The sequence below is a fragment of the Marmota marmota genome, unplaced genomic scaffold, assembly GCF_001458135.2.
Source record: "Marmota marmota marmota unplaced genomic scaffold, marMar, whole genome shotgun sequence".
NCBI classification, from domain to species: Eukaryota; Metazoa; Chordata; class Mammalia; order Rodentia; family Sciuridae; genus Marmota; species Marmota marmota.
Genome location: NW_026000174.1, coordinates 53270996 through 53284502, shown reverse-complemented (window position 1 = coordinate 53284502; position 13507 = coordinate 53270996). Strand labels below are relative to the sequence as shown.

General features: G+C 45.3%; 1 protein-coding gene across 2 annotated transcripts in view; it reads right to left on the bottom strand.

Moving 5' to 3' along the window:
• Ext2 (exostosin glycosyltransferase 2) overlaps positions 1-13507 on the bottom strand; it is a 145498-nt gene that overhangs the window by 128255 nt on the left and 3736 nt on the right. For both annotated transcript variants that reach the window (XM_015477806.2, XM_015477807.2), the window contains exons 2-4: positions 8144-8709; positions 6935-7024; positions 1890-2006 (exon numbers count right to left, since the gene is read on the bottom strand). In XM_015477806.2, the coding sequence (XP_015333292.1) occupies positions 1890-2006; positions 6935-7024; positions 8144-8679 (743 nt within the window). In that variant the 5' untranslated portion in view covers positions 8680-8709. The remainder of the gene's footprint in view (positions 1-1889; positions 2007-6934; positions 7025-8143; positions 8710-13507) is intronic.

The window sequence follows — 13507 nt, the reverse complement described above, 5'->3', positions numbered from 1 at the left end:
AAATTAAATAGTAGTACTAACAGTTGCACAACTTTGTATGTATATTAAAAACCACTGAATTATAATTTTAAAACAATGAATTTATACTATATGAATTAATCTCAACTCAAAAATAATAAAAACAAATTACATCAACTGTAGGAGTCTATTTCAAGGAAAAAAAATTCAGGAAGATGATCTGAGACAAGTTCATGAACAACTCAGTTTCTCTTTGCACTTGCTGAAGGACAAGGAAAAAATGTCTCCAGCTGATCTGGGATTTGTGCACTGACTAAATAACAACATTTGCCCCCCCTAAGTTTCAGAGTTTGGTTCCAGGTCCCCCAGTAAACCACACATGGAGGAGAGCTACTTTCTCTCCTGGGAAGCTTTCTTGTACTTCTCAACCCATGAAGGTTGATAAGGGGAAACCTGGGATGCTCAGAGGATGGTTCTAATGGTTTCCAAGCAAACTATTCCCTTAAGACCCATTTCTACCACCAAGCATGAGTTTTGTGTTTGTTTTTTGCAGTACTGGGGATTGATCCCGATATGCCCTACCATTAAGCTCTACCTCCCCCCAGCTGCCATTTTTATTTTATTCTGAGATAGGGTCTCGGTAAATTGACTAGGCTGACCTCCGACTTATGATCCTTCTGCCTCAGCCTCTCAGACAGCTGGGATTACAGGTGTGTGCCATCACACTCAGCTTCTCTGAATGGGTATGATATCTTCAGGTTTGTAATTTCAGTCACCTTTGTATGTTGGCACTTAAAAAGGAGTTTTCATTAGCATTGTTTAAAGCTCATGGAGTTCTCATCATGCAATAACACAACATTTTTTTTATTATTTATTTTTATGTGGTGCTGAGGATCGAACCCAGGGCCTCACATCGGCAGGCAAGTACTCTACTACCGCTGAGCCACAACTGCAGCCCAATAACACAACATTTAAAGAGACTACAGCTAAAAAGTTAGACAAGGGCCCGCCACATCCCTGCTGCGGACCCTTCCACTGATTCCACATATTAAGTATGAGCCAGCTCTACGTGCCAGACTTATACTACACTGCAGCAGCTGACACAGGCCCAGCCTCTGTTCCACTGCACAGACAATCCAAAGTCTAGAGAAGACAGGTTTGGAGCAAGTCAGATGCCAGAGCACACCAAGCACCTTCGAGAAGAGCCGGTTGCCATGGGAGCGTAATGCAGAGGAGCCATCCAGGGCGAACAGAGTGCACCCACCTGGCCCATGACTAGTGGTTTCGAGGTGAAACCTTAAGCACGAGCAGGACACCAGACTGATGAGGAAAAAGATTCCCAGGCAATTGAGTGTACTTGCAGCCCAGAAAAACCTGGGAGAGCAAAGCCCATACTAAGAACATAAAAGGGAAAAAATGTTCTCAGAGAAAAGGCTCGAGAAGGAGTGGTCAGATGGCAGAGAACCCTGACAGACACGCCAGGGAGGTGGCCCTGTCCTTCCAGGAGTGTGGGGCCAAGGACCAGGCCACAGCACAGCAAGCTGGAGTCGGGGATGCCCAACAGGGTCCATTCAGGAGCCCACAGGGCAGTGACAGCAGCCTGCTGTGGGCAGAGGGGAGGAGGGATAGAGAGCTCTGAGGCATGTTTTGGATACAAAGTCAAAGGACATATTGTTATTTTGGATCAGTAAAGGGAAGGAAGGAGTCAGGGATGTGGCAGAGTCCTGGTTTGGGAAACCTGGAAGACAGCCCGGGAGTTGACCGAGATAGTGAAAGACCAAGGATGGACAATCTTGGGGTGGCTGGGGCCGAGGGCACACTCAAGACTTGACCTCAAAGTAATGCCACAATTGCTGGGAAACCCCCAGGCTAAGCTGCAGCATCCCCCAGACTCTGTGAAGGCACACTGGATGTGCACAGAAGGCACTTACCCTGGTCCTTGTTCTGGAAGATCCACCTCAGCTGACAAGGGACTATAGACAGGAATGCTGACGTCATAGCCTTGCCGGTAAGTCCACGTAGAAAAGCCACCGCCAGCCAACAACGCCCTGAAAGCAAGGTTCATCAAACAATGAGAAAGAAAGAAGGCCTTCATTCGAAAAGCTCTGTGACAGGGACAGCAATGACTGAGTCTTACTGTTCAACAGCAGCTGATGTGACAGAGGCACAGCTATCTAAGACACTGTGCTCAATGTTCCACACTCATGTCGCATCTGCTGGACTCCAGCTGCATCCTATTCCTGAATCACCAACCTTCCCCTAGGCCCAAAACTCTTTCTTACTTTCCATTTTTTAAAATACATCATACCCCAGGGGACACTATGAATAACCCCTCTGCCACCTCATTCAGTTCCTACTCCCCTCTCCCTCCCCAAAGTCCTACTTTATTCTTAAACACATTTACAGCAACAGATCTGCTCAGGAAGACTGGCTGGGGCATTTCCCACCCCTCTGCCTGAAATCGTGGGAGAAAATGGCAAGGAAAGCAGAGGTGGCTGGAAAGTCTCACGACTCATATCACATATACCCCAGCCTCTCCCCAGCCTTGGCCTGCATAGCACTTTCCTCTGTCATTCCAGAGCCACATGCCAATCATGTAGCCTCTGCCAGCTCACATTGCCCCTTCCAGCCACTCAGTCTTATTAACCCAATTCCCTCTTCAGGAAGCAGAATCCAGAATCAGGCCTTCAGTGCTTCTCCTGCAGTTGGCCTGCACTAGCTATTATTCTCCTTAATTAGAAAACAGTGACCACATTTTTTTAATTGAAACCAGCAAGTAGTACAATGACACTTCATCAGAGAAAGGAAACAGGTGTATATCACACCAACTTTTATTGTTATTCTGTCCCAGGGGCCCCAAACCCATCGAAATCACTTTCTGGGGGCAGTTTTGCCAGTTGCACATACTACAGCATCTAAGCCAAAATGTCTGAACCGAGAAACCACATTTTTTGCAATATTGATTGCTACCAATCGCTGCCCTGCCCTGATGACAACCTACATTCCCTTCTAACATGACCAGTTTAAATTCAAAGATTTTCAAACCACTCCTAGAAATCCCACTGTGTTTGTTTAAGCTTTATGAAACCAAGAACTGGTGAGTGAGGTAATGTGCAGGATAAAAACCTCTCCAGCTGCCAGTCTACTCTCTAAACTGTAATGACTACCCTGAGTACCAACATACGGTCTGATTTTTCCTGATTAGCATGCAGCCTCGAATCCATCCAACATGAACTTGGGTGGGTTCCATGGCCATGATGGCAAGCAGACTCCACGTGGCCATGGCCTCAGTGCAAAGAAGCAGACAGGGCTCCGAGAGACAGGCACCAGGCGGCCCAGGTAAGGCAGGGTGTGGGCGAATTGGCTGTGACTGCATGTAGGGAGGAAGCTCTGTTACTCTGTCCCTCGACCACCAACTTGTTACTCTGTTCTGGGGGAATAAGGCAGGCGTCATGCAGTGGCAGCAGGACAGCATGCAGTCTGAAGCATGCCTTTTGTCACGGATCACACACATGCGATCTCTGTGATCTCAGAAAGTCCGCCTGCAGTTAGTCAACTCGCCTCGCCCAGCCTTGCTACTGACAAGCCTGAGATCTAAGTCACAGTCTCCTCCGCCGAGCTCTCCATGGTGTTATAATGGAGAAAACATTGTAAGCACCCTTGCTTTACAGAACACATGTTTTACACTGACTTAGAATTCTGAGCAGCACTTTCTGTTTTCCCATTATGGATTCCCAAATCAGAAATCAGTTCAAAAGCCTTGGATCAGCCTAAAGCTACAAGAGATCGAATAGAAGACTTGTGGTTGAAAAAGTCTTAGTGTGATGATCAGGCTCATGGCAGGCCGAGCACTCTGTCAGTCCAAGAGTCTTCGCACTTTCCAGGGCTCCCCACTCTAGGACATCTCCTCTGTCACTGAGCCTTTCTCCCACAGCCTCCATCTCTCATCTGGCCAGCTGCAGTCTGGCACAAACTCCTCATAGTTCTCCTGCTACAGAGCGTCCACCTCACCTCGACAAAGCAAGCTTGCAGGGTCATCCTCTGCTGGCCTTCAAGCCACACACATGATCAGACTCACAAACCGCTCAAATACAAAGCTTCAGTTTTGCAACACAAAGGCCAACCTTGGTCATTCTTATTATTTACTGAGTCAAACTATAAAAAAATATTATGAGACAAATGAATTTGAACAATGGCTAGATATTTGGTGTTTACTTGATAATACTGAAATACTGTTAATAATAGGAAAAATAATCATATTTTAGTTGTTTTTTTAAAAGCCCACATCGTACATAGATTAATATGGAAACATCTGCAGAGGTAATGATGAAATGTCTGGGATTTGCCTGGGATACCCTGGAGGAAGGGGCAGAGCACAGATGCAACTGGCCTCCAACAGAGCTGGTGGGGCTGACAGTGGGCTGTGGGGTCCACTGACCTACTCTCTTCTCTTGTACAGGTTTGAAAGTTTTCAGAACAAGTTCAAATAAATACATATATACCCATATGAGAGTAGAGACACTTGTAAGAGATACATGCAAAGAAAGGATAATAAAAACCCAAGGAGTAGCACTATTACAGAATGTATTCAGCAAAACTAACATCAGTGGAGGTCCCACCTAAGTTAAAATGGGTATGCATGTATTTGTGTCTAATAGAAAAAGACTAAAAAAATACACAACATTTAACAAAGAGTATTTCCAAAAGTGAGAATATTTTACTCTTTATACACTGCACACCACTCTACTCTGGTGCAGAGAAAGTATACTTGTATCATGTGTCTGATTTTCAAAGATTAAAAGAGAAATAGAAACAGATTTAAGAAGCACAAACAATCTGGTATTGTGATGCCTCCTGTTTCACTCTTCTTGCTAAGGATTGCTCTGGCTATTCTGGGTCTTTTATTTTTCCAAATGAATTCCATGATTGCTTCTTCTACTTCTGTAAGGAGTGACATTGGGATTTTAATTGGTATTGCATTGAATCTGAATAGTGCTTTGGGCAGTATGGCCATTCTGACAATATTTATTCTGCCTTTCCAACAGCATGGGAGAGCTTTCCATCTTCTAAGGTCTTTTCAATTTCTTTCTTTAGTGTTCTGTAGTTTTCCTTGTAGAGGTCTTTCACCTCTTTTGTTAAATTGATTCCAAGTTTGTTTTGGGTTTTTTTTTTTTTTTTTTGAGACTATTGTGAATCTAAGAGCATTCTGCTGTCATGTAAAACTGAAAAGAACAAATAAATAAATATTTTTTTAAAAAGAGCACAAAAGACATTTGCTGAGTACATATTTCCTTTCAGTCCCGGTCCTTGTATTTCCCTGAGTAAAATGACTTTTAAGAAGTCACACTACCGCAGTAGACTTTAGGATATCTTAAAGCAATCTACTCTGTCATTTAATTTATGAACAACTGACATGCAGCCCCTGATAAAACCATTCTACACTCATGGCTTTTGCCTCCTCTGAGTCCAGGAGCAAAGACAAAGGATAAGAAAAATTAACAAACAAATCTACTATTCCTCGCCCCACAGATGCCACCCCAGTTTCAGAATGAGATACCCCACTGCAGGGCACAGCAGGCCCCATGCTGACATGTCGCTGGCTACACTACAATCACTCATAATCACAAACAGAGAAAACAACGTGACCTTCCCTATCCCTGACACCTTAGTACTAGCAGGAATACAAACTTCTCCTGTCTACTTGACACTCTCCACAGAGAAATGAAACCCCATTTAACATGTGCACTTCATAAAAATAAAATCCACCTCCCATGCAGATGCACACCAAAATGTGAAATGTCCCACATAGAAATTTACCTTCAGGAAAGAAAGCCAGAGGAGGAGGGGAAGACACTGCACTCCCCACAGCTCTTTCCCTTCCCTTCTCTGTCCTCAGAAGCATCTATCTGCCTTTCCCAGGACAACCAAATCCACTCAGGAGCCAGCGCATCTCACTGGGCAGAGCCCACCCACCAGGAGGCCCTGTGTGTGACCACACTGCCCTCTGCCGCCCAAAATGGTTTCTACACCAAAGTGAAGGAGTCTGGGGCATGGTCTCTTCCAGTGATATCTGTATTTCCAGATAGAAACTCAAAGCTGACTTGAAAAACTCACTTAGAGAAAACAATCTTCTGAGGCAAAGTAGTGCTAAATGTAGATTTCCACAAATGACAAGGTCAGCCTCTGTCAAGCCAAGAATAAGGCTGGCTCAGGCTATTCTCAGCCTTGCTCAACATCAACCCAACAAGACAGTGAACTTCAACAACCTATACCTCAAACACTGCCCAGCGCACTCGTCTGGGGTCCAGGCTTGCTGCTCTCCTCAAAGCCCTGAAGAAGGTGTACACAGCACCTTCTGGGGCCTTCCAAGAGCCTCGGGCCAAAGTGATTCAGTCAGCGCATGAGAGGGCAGGCAAATATCATGAGTGAGATCAAAGTCACAATCATAAGTCATGACATCTGCCTGTTTGGGGAGTTTTACCAGAAAGGAAGAAAAGAAGGGAGCAAGAAGGTGGTGGGGGAGAAAGAGGAAAATAAATGCAGGGAGGGAAGGAAAGAGGGGAAGAAATCTACTGACAGAGACCCCACATCACCCCCCATCACATACCTCAAGCATCACTTTATTCATCCACGCCCTCCTCACCCACCAGGCTGGGAGGGAGCATTTGCCAAATTCAGGGAGAGCTGACGCATTCAGTCCTCAACCTGCCTTGGGAGTTGGGGTGCTCCAGTCAGAAAGCATGACCCAAACTAAGAACAGACAGCTTTTTAGAGGCTATGCTCAGACATGAGCTCTAACTGGCTGTCCTCAGCATCCTCTATGCCTTGAGGAGAAAAGTGCATAGGACAAATTTCTAGTTTAATAAACAATTTCGACTACAAAGAATGCCCCAGCAGGCTCAGGAACACAATCTTACAGGAATAAAAGGATCTTGCATTTGAAACCCATCTCTGGGACAGCCCCAAACATGCCTACCTGTCTCTGGGGACATCCAGGGCCGTGTTATAATCTGGGGGACCTCCAGGCAGCATGTTGAACAACAGGTGATTTGTACCTCGATCCCACCTGTTTAGAAATGAAATGTGGAAGAGACTTCCATGACAATCCTGAAGAAACAGGCAGCCACCAGAGAGCCAGCATGTCTCAAGTGAGCAAAGCAGATTCCCACAAGTCCCAACAGTGCATAAGGCACTAGTCTGAATCCGTGGAAGGAAAAACAGGTGGATGTGTACTTCAAGTGTGTCCACTTAAGATCCGTTTCTCCCAATGAAAAACTAAAAACTAAAAATGTGCACCATTTTGTTAAAATTTAAAGAGCCTGAGAACAGCCTGAGGCCAGCTGTGTTCTTGACTTGTTAGAGGCTAGCGTTGTCATTTGTGGAAATCTACACTTAGCACAAGTAAGCTAGGCTCGGTGGTGCACGCCTGTAATCCCAGTGGTCTGGGAGGCTGAAGCAAGAGGATCTCAAGTTCAAAACCAACCTCAGCAAATTTGCAAGGCCCTAAGCAACTCAGCAAGACACTGTCTCAAAATAAAATATTAAAAAAGGCTGGGGATGTAGCTCAGTGGTTAAGTGCCCCTGAGTTCAATCCTTGATACCAACAAAATAAAAAATAAGAGGGAGTATCATGCAACATTTAAAATTATATAATACAAGAACATGAAATTATTTGGAAATATGTTTACTAGATATATTAAGGGAAATAAAGCAAACAAAAACATGTCTTGTGTGATAGGATCTTGACAAAAAAAAAAACTAAAAGATGTACATGCACATGTATATTTTTTATACAAAACAATAACTGAAAAGTAACATCAAAATATTGATCATGACTACCTCTTAGAGGCAGAATTATAGAATTAATCTTACATTCTTCTTTTGTTTATCTGTATTTTCAGACTATGTAACATAAATGTGTGCTCTGTCAGTGCTTGGGACAGGCAGGGGGCAGTGTATTTACATTTTTTAAGGAAAAGCATGGGAAGAAGAACCGTCCTTGGTTTGCAAACTCTACGAAGCTGGGAACAACGGCAACGGCCCTGGAGATGAGGACTGCCTCACCCTCCCGCCACCGGCCCACTGCCCACTGCTCACTGCCCGCTCCTAGAGAAGACAGCACAGGGAGGCCAGCTCAGAAGGAGAAGCGCTCCTATCCCAGGCACTGGCCCTCTAAGCGTGGTACCTGGAGAGCTGGGCCAGTGCCTGCGCGGTCTCCTTGATGCGGAGTGTGTTCTGGTTGAGCACGTCAATAGAGGGCACAAACAGGCAGGCCCGGCTGATGTCGTCGGTGTAGTAATCGCTGTCTGAGATGGCCGTGAGCAGTTCATTATACTCCCGGGAGATGGTGTTGCTGACCGGGACACCAAGGTCGTCCACATACTTCTTCAGAGAGTAGATATACACCTTGATTTTGTTCTTTGGGTTGAAGCCACAGCGGTAGACATCAAAACATGTATGCATTCTGCAACTGAGGTCCCCTAGCTCAGGGATGGGACTCTCGGCTGGCAGCCTGACCACTGGCACGTCACGCACACTACGCTTCTCCACGCTCCAGTCATTTGAGGACTCGATGGAGTGGGGCCAGAACTGAAACATGCCCGTGGCAATGAGGCCCAGGAGGACAATGGAGAAGAGGGTGATGTAGTAGATTCGGTGCTTGGTCTTCATTCTTGGGATGAGGGCAGGACCCCGGATATTGTACTTGACCGACGCACACATAATGACACAGACAGCCTCTTCCTCACACTCCTGGTCAACAGGGAGAGAAACAAGAAAAATCAAGCACTTAGTGTGGCAAATGACGTCCTTGTTTAAGAGGAAAAAACTCTAACATAGTTTTAAGTCACTAAGTTTTGGGGTGGTTTCCTACACAGATGTGAAAACACCATTTGGAAGCACTGGAAAAGCACAAAGGGTATCAGAGAAGATCTTTAGTCTTTAAACAAAATACATGTTGATGTTTGATAACGAAGGTTAGAGTGGGCACATTTAGATGGAAGAAGGACTAAATGAACGAGCAGGCCAGGGAAGATCCTGGGAGGGAGAGGAAGAGGGAGGAGAGAGGGAAAAAGGGCAGTGGACCCCTCTCCAAAGGCACAGGTGAACACTCCTCCTGTCCACAAATGTGTGTGACACTTTTGCAACCAAAAGGTAGAACCTATACTCCTCCCCCCAGAAACTGGGCTAATTATGATTTTCTCTGAGCATAACAAGGTGGTAGAAGTGACACTTGAGACTTGAGCCCAGGCCTTCAGAGACCCCACAGCCTCTGCTTCTGGCCCCTTAAGTTCTTCCAGCAGTCATGCTAGGAGGAAGCCTAGGAGGAAGCCGAGCTCCCAAGTGCCCTCAGGTGAATCCAGCTGAAATCCTGAAGAGCAGAGTAGCCACCGCTGGGGAGCTCTGTGCAGACTGCGGAAGCAGGGGACATGAGCTGGTGGCGGATGTTTTAAGTCACTAAGTTTTGGGGTGGTCTCCTACACAGCAGTAGGAGAACAGCCAACAAGCACCGTGGGCTGAGACATAAAGAAAGACGTTTCATCCTCAGCTGAAAATGTGGAGCTCCCTGAAGACCACAACCCAAGCTCCTCACCAAGCCCACTCCCTAGATGCTATGATGCCTAGATGCTGTGCGGAGAGCAGAGACTGCAGAGTGACTACATCATGTCACTGACTTACCACTGACTTCGACAAGCCACTTTGGCATTCCGCGTGTCAAAGCCCAGTCTACACAAGGGTCCCACTCCACTCACTGATCTGTGAGACAGCTGACTGTAAAAGGAAGTCACTGAGAAGCTCAGTCTCTCATTTCGCTCAGGACAAATGGAGCTCTCCCTGCACCGCCCACACAGCACTACTGCTTCATGGCCCCTGGCTAAGGACAGCCCAGTCTTGATGACAGTAATCATCGTTAGCTTTTTGAGTAAAAGGTGCTGGAAAGTCATGAATGATTTCAACTTGATCTCTCTTGAGACCATGATTTGGAACATATCAAGGAATTAGCTTGACATGGGCTAGTGCACATGTGTTCATGAATTTTAAGCTTAACAATTCTCATAATTGGGGAAAAAGCAATAGCCATTCAACATATGCTGATTAGTGCGGNAAACATATTTCCAAATAATTTCATGTTCTTGTATTATATAATTTTAAATGTTGCATGAGACTCCCTCTTATTTTTTATTTTGTTGGTATCAAGGATTGAACTCAGGGGCACTTAACCACTGAGCTACACCCCTAGCCCCTTTTATTTTTCATTTTGAGTCAGAGTATCAAAAGTTGCTTAGGGCCTCACTAAATTGCTGAGGCGGGCCTTAAACTTGCGATCCTCCTGTCTGAGCCTCCCGCGTCATTGGGGTTACAAGCATGCACCACTACACCCCACTTGCTAACTTATTCTATAATAGAAATATGAGCACAGAGCTATTTCACATCTGTCATTCTAACAACCAGCAGGACACTCCCAGTCTGTCCCTAGGCCCCACCACCTCCAGGCCTACCCTATGATATGGCTTCCCTGCAACTCTGTGTGTCCCTCCTACAGAAAGCACTGAGAGGTGGGGACAAATGCATACCAGGAGCTGCTCTCTACTGGCCCTCATGCAAAAATTCCCAAGGAGCTCACAAGGGCCACTCACACACCAATCAGTGGCTCCCAAACATCCCAAGGGTGAGAATCACAGGGAGTATGTTAAAGCAGATTCCTTGGCCCACGACTGGAGCTTGTTCTTAATAGTCTAAAATCGGGTCATAGAATCAGTCACTCAGCAAGCTCCTCAGGTGCTTATTTTGTGCAATCATGTCTGAAACCTTTCCTAATATTAAACAACACGGTAGTTTTCAATCTTTTTTTCTACCTAAAACCTGGAGCATGAAATACATTGAATATTGTCACCCAACAGAGACATGTGTGTATTGTAATAAGTTTCATAAAATGGCATTTAACCCTAGCACACAGGAAACACATGCAATGAATCCTCTACTTTCCTATTCTGCTATACTATTGCTTTTTTCATAAATCTGGGCCCTAACATATAAGATCAGTTGTAGCACCCAGTTTGAAAAATGCTATTTTTACATATAGTGAAACTGGATTAAGGGAACAGTAAAAGGATCCTTACGTACATGCTTTGTCTGAATTTCAAGCTGGGACATGTCCATCAAAGCCAATCTATTCAATGTCAAAGGCTTGCTTCCCTGGCATATGTGGATCTGACAGGTTGTCTAGGCTTCCCAGCTCCTGTTATAAATGTTGGCTGAAGCACAGCCACTGTTGTGGCTCACCACACTAACCCCATGACCGTCCATCAGTGTTCTCCTTGAATCTACTGCACACTCATTCCCTGCTGGAGCATTCGCTGTATGTACTCAGTAATACAGCAAAAGTGTGAAACTTTCGGTTAGTCTCAGAGTTTCATTTTCCTGGTTTTTAGGTTTATAAAACAAAAAGGGATGTCTTTTTTGCACCTCCAATTATAATGTTGTTTACCAAACGTACCAAGAATTTAGCACTAAAACTCAGGCCTTTGAAAATCTAACTTTCAGTGTAGAGTGGGAAGTTGGATGAATCAGTGTCTACCACACACAGAGCAGGTGTGTGTGTGTGTCCCCAGACGTAGTTAGGGCATTTACCTACAACTCCTATTCACTCTTGGCTAGGGGTTGCCTGGGACTAGTATCAGCTCAGACCCTACCTCAACAGCCTCAACAGGTCTGGATATTATCCTATCCTTTAATAGAGCTTTCTACAAATACACTTTTTATAAGTTATTTTCAATCTAAATCCACACCCATGTCTCTTGTAAACCGGATAGCCTAAAGTTATCCATCCCATGTATGTGTATCTTCTCCACATACATGGGATGGATAATTCTTTCCTGTAAGATGTGATTCTTTCCTTTATCCTTAATATTGATCTCCGGAAGCTGGCCCCTCTAACATGAGCCCATAAGTATCCAGCCCACCAGTGGTTTCCATGGCTGATGTGCTCTTTGATGTGTGCTGTAGGGGGCAATGGGATTGTAACAGAACCAATGTGGTTTCCCTTTCCATTCTTTGTGCTCTCCTAAGAGCCTTAATAAGTACCTTAAAGTGCAAAATACTATTAGAAAATACTATTTGAAAGGGACATTATAGGACTGTCTTAGCAAAATGGCCACAAAATACTGTATTTCTTAGAGGAAAAGAAAATAAGTATAGAGGAATACAGGAAAGTATTTCCATTCATTTAGCACAAATAAGTCATCTGGTTTCACTGTGAAATAAAACACCAAAAAGGGAAAAAAAAAAAAAAATCCCAGCAGCTTGGGAGGCTGAGGCAGGAAGATTGCAAGTTCAAAGCCAACCTCAGCAACTTAGCAAGGACCTAAGCAACTCAGCGAGACCCTGTCTCTAAATAAAATACAAAACAGGGCTGGGGATGTGGTTCAGTGGTTGAGTGCTCATGAGTTTAATCCCTGGTACTCCAAAAAAAAAAAAAAGTATCCACACACAAGTTTTACTAGTTTTCATGAACTATAAAAAAGATACATCACAACAAACCCAAAATAATAATAATAATAATAATAATTATTATTATTATTGTTATTATTATTACTTAAACGCTTTTTCAAAAAATAAAGCTGGCTACAGTGGTGCATGTGGTGCACGCCTATAGGCTGCACTTCTCAGGAGATGGAGGCAGAAGGTTCTCAAGTTCAAGGTCAGCAGAGACAAAGCCAGGGTAAGGCATGCAAGTAGTTATTTGCTTGGAAAGTGATCTCTGAAAGCCAGAATGAGGAAACAAGGAGAGAGATGGGGAGCATGGAAAGCCAGTAGCTGGTTACTGCTGTGGGTAGAGGTAGCTAAGGGCCTTCTGACGACCACATGGGCTCCCTGCTGGCCCTTAGGAGGCTGGGAAGCTAGAGCGTTTACCTGCAGCTCCATCCACTCTTGCTAGGGGTTGTCTGGTCCTAGGATCAGCTCCGACTCTGTACTGCACAGCCCTCTAAAGGTCTGGACATTATCCTTTCCCCCCCTCTACAGTTGTCCTGATAAAGAGCTGCAGTTCCCTTGCAGAAGGGTGGGGGTGCTGGTCTACACTTGGCAGGGATGTTACAAGGTCCTTTTTCAGAGAGACCTAGCCTTCCCCTTAGTCCCTGGGACATGGGTCTGAGCTCTGGCTCACGTCAGAACACCAGGTGAGGGATGGTGATCTTTCTATCTCAGCTTCTACTTGCCAGCTCTTGGTTCTGCCAGGCTAAACAATCAGGCAATACCCTAACTGGCTGCCCACCTACACTGCCCTCAGGAGCACCATGCTCTCTTAGCAGCACAATGGGTCAAGACAGCCTGCCAGGCTGTGAGTCCAGCCTCGCTGCCCATTTCGGCACCGCCAAACCTCCCAGAGGAGGCAAAACCGCGCCAGGTGGGAACCACTAGTACACATCACTGTCTTGTGAAGGCCTCAAGCAGTTGCCTGCTAGGCCCTTAAACCCTGATCATGAGACAACGCTCCCATGGTAACAGAGTCTCTCTCCTCCCCCCACTTGTAGAAGATTTGCTCCACATG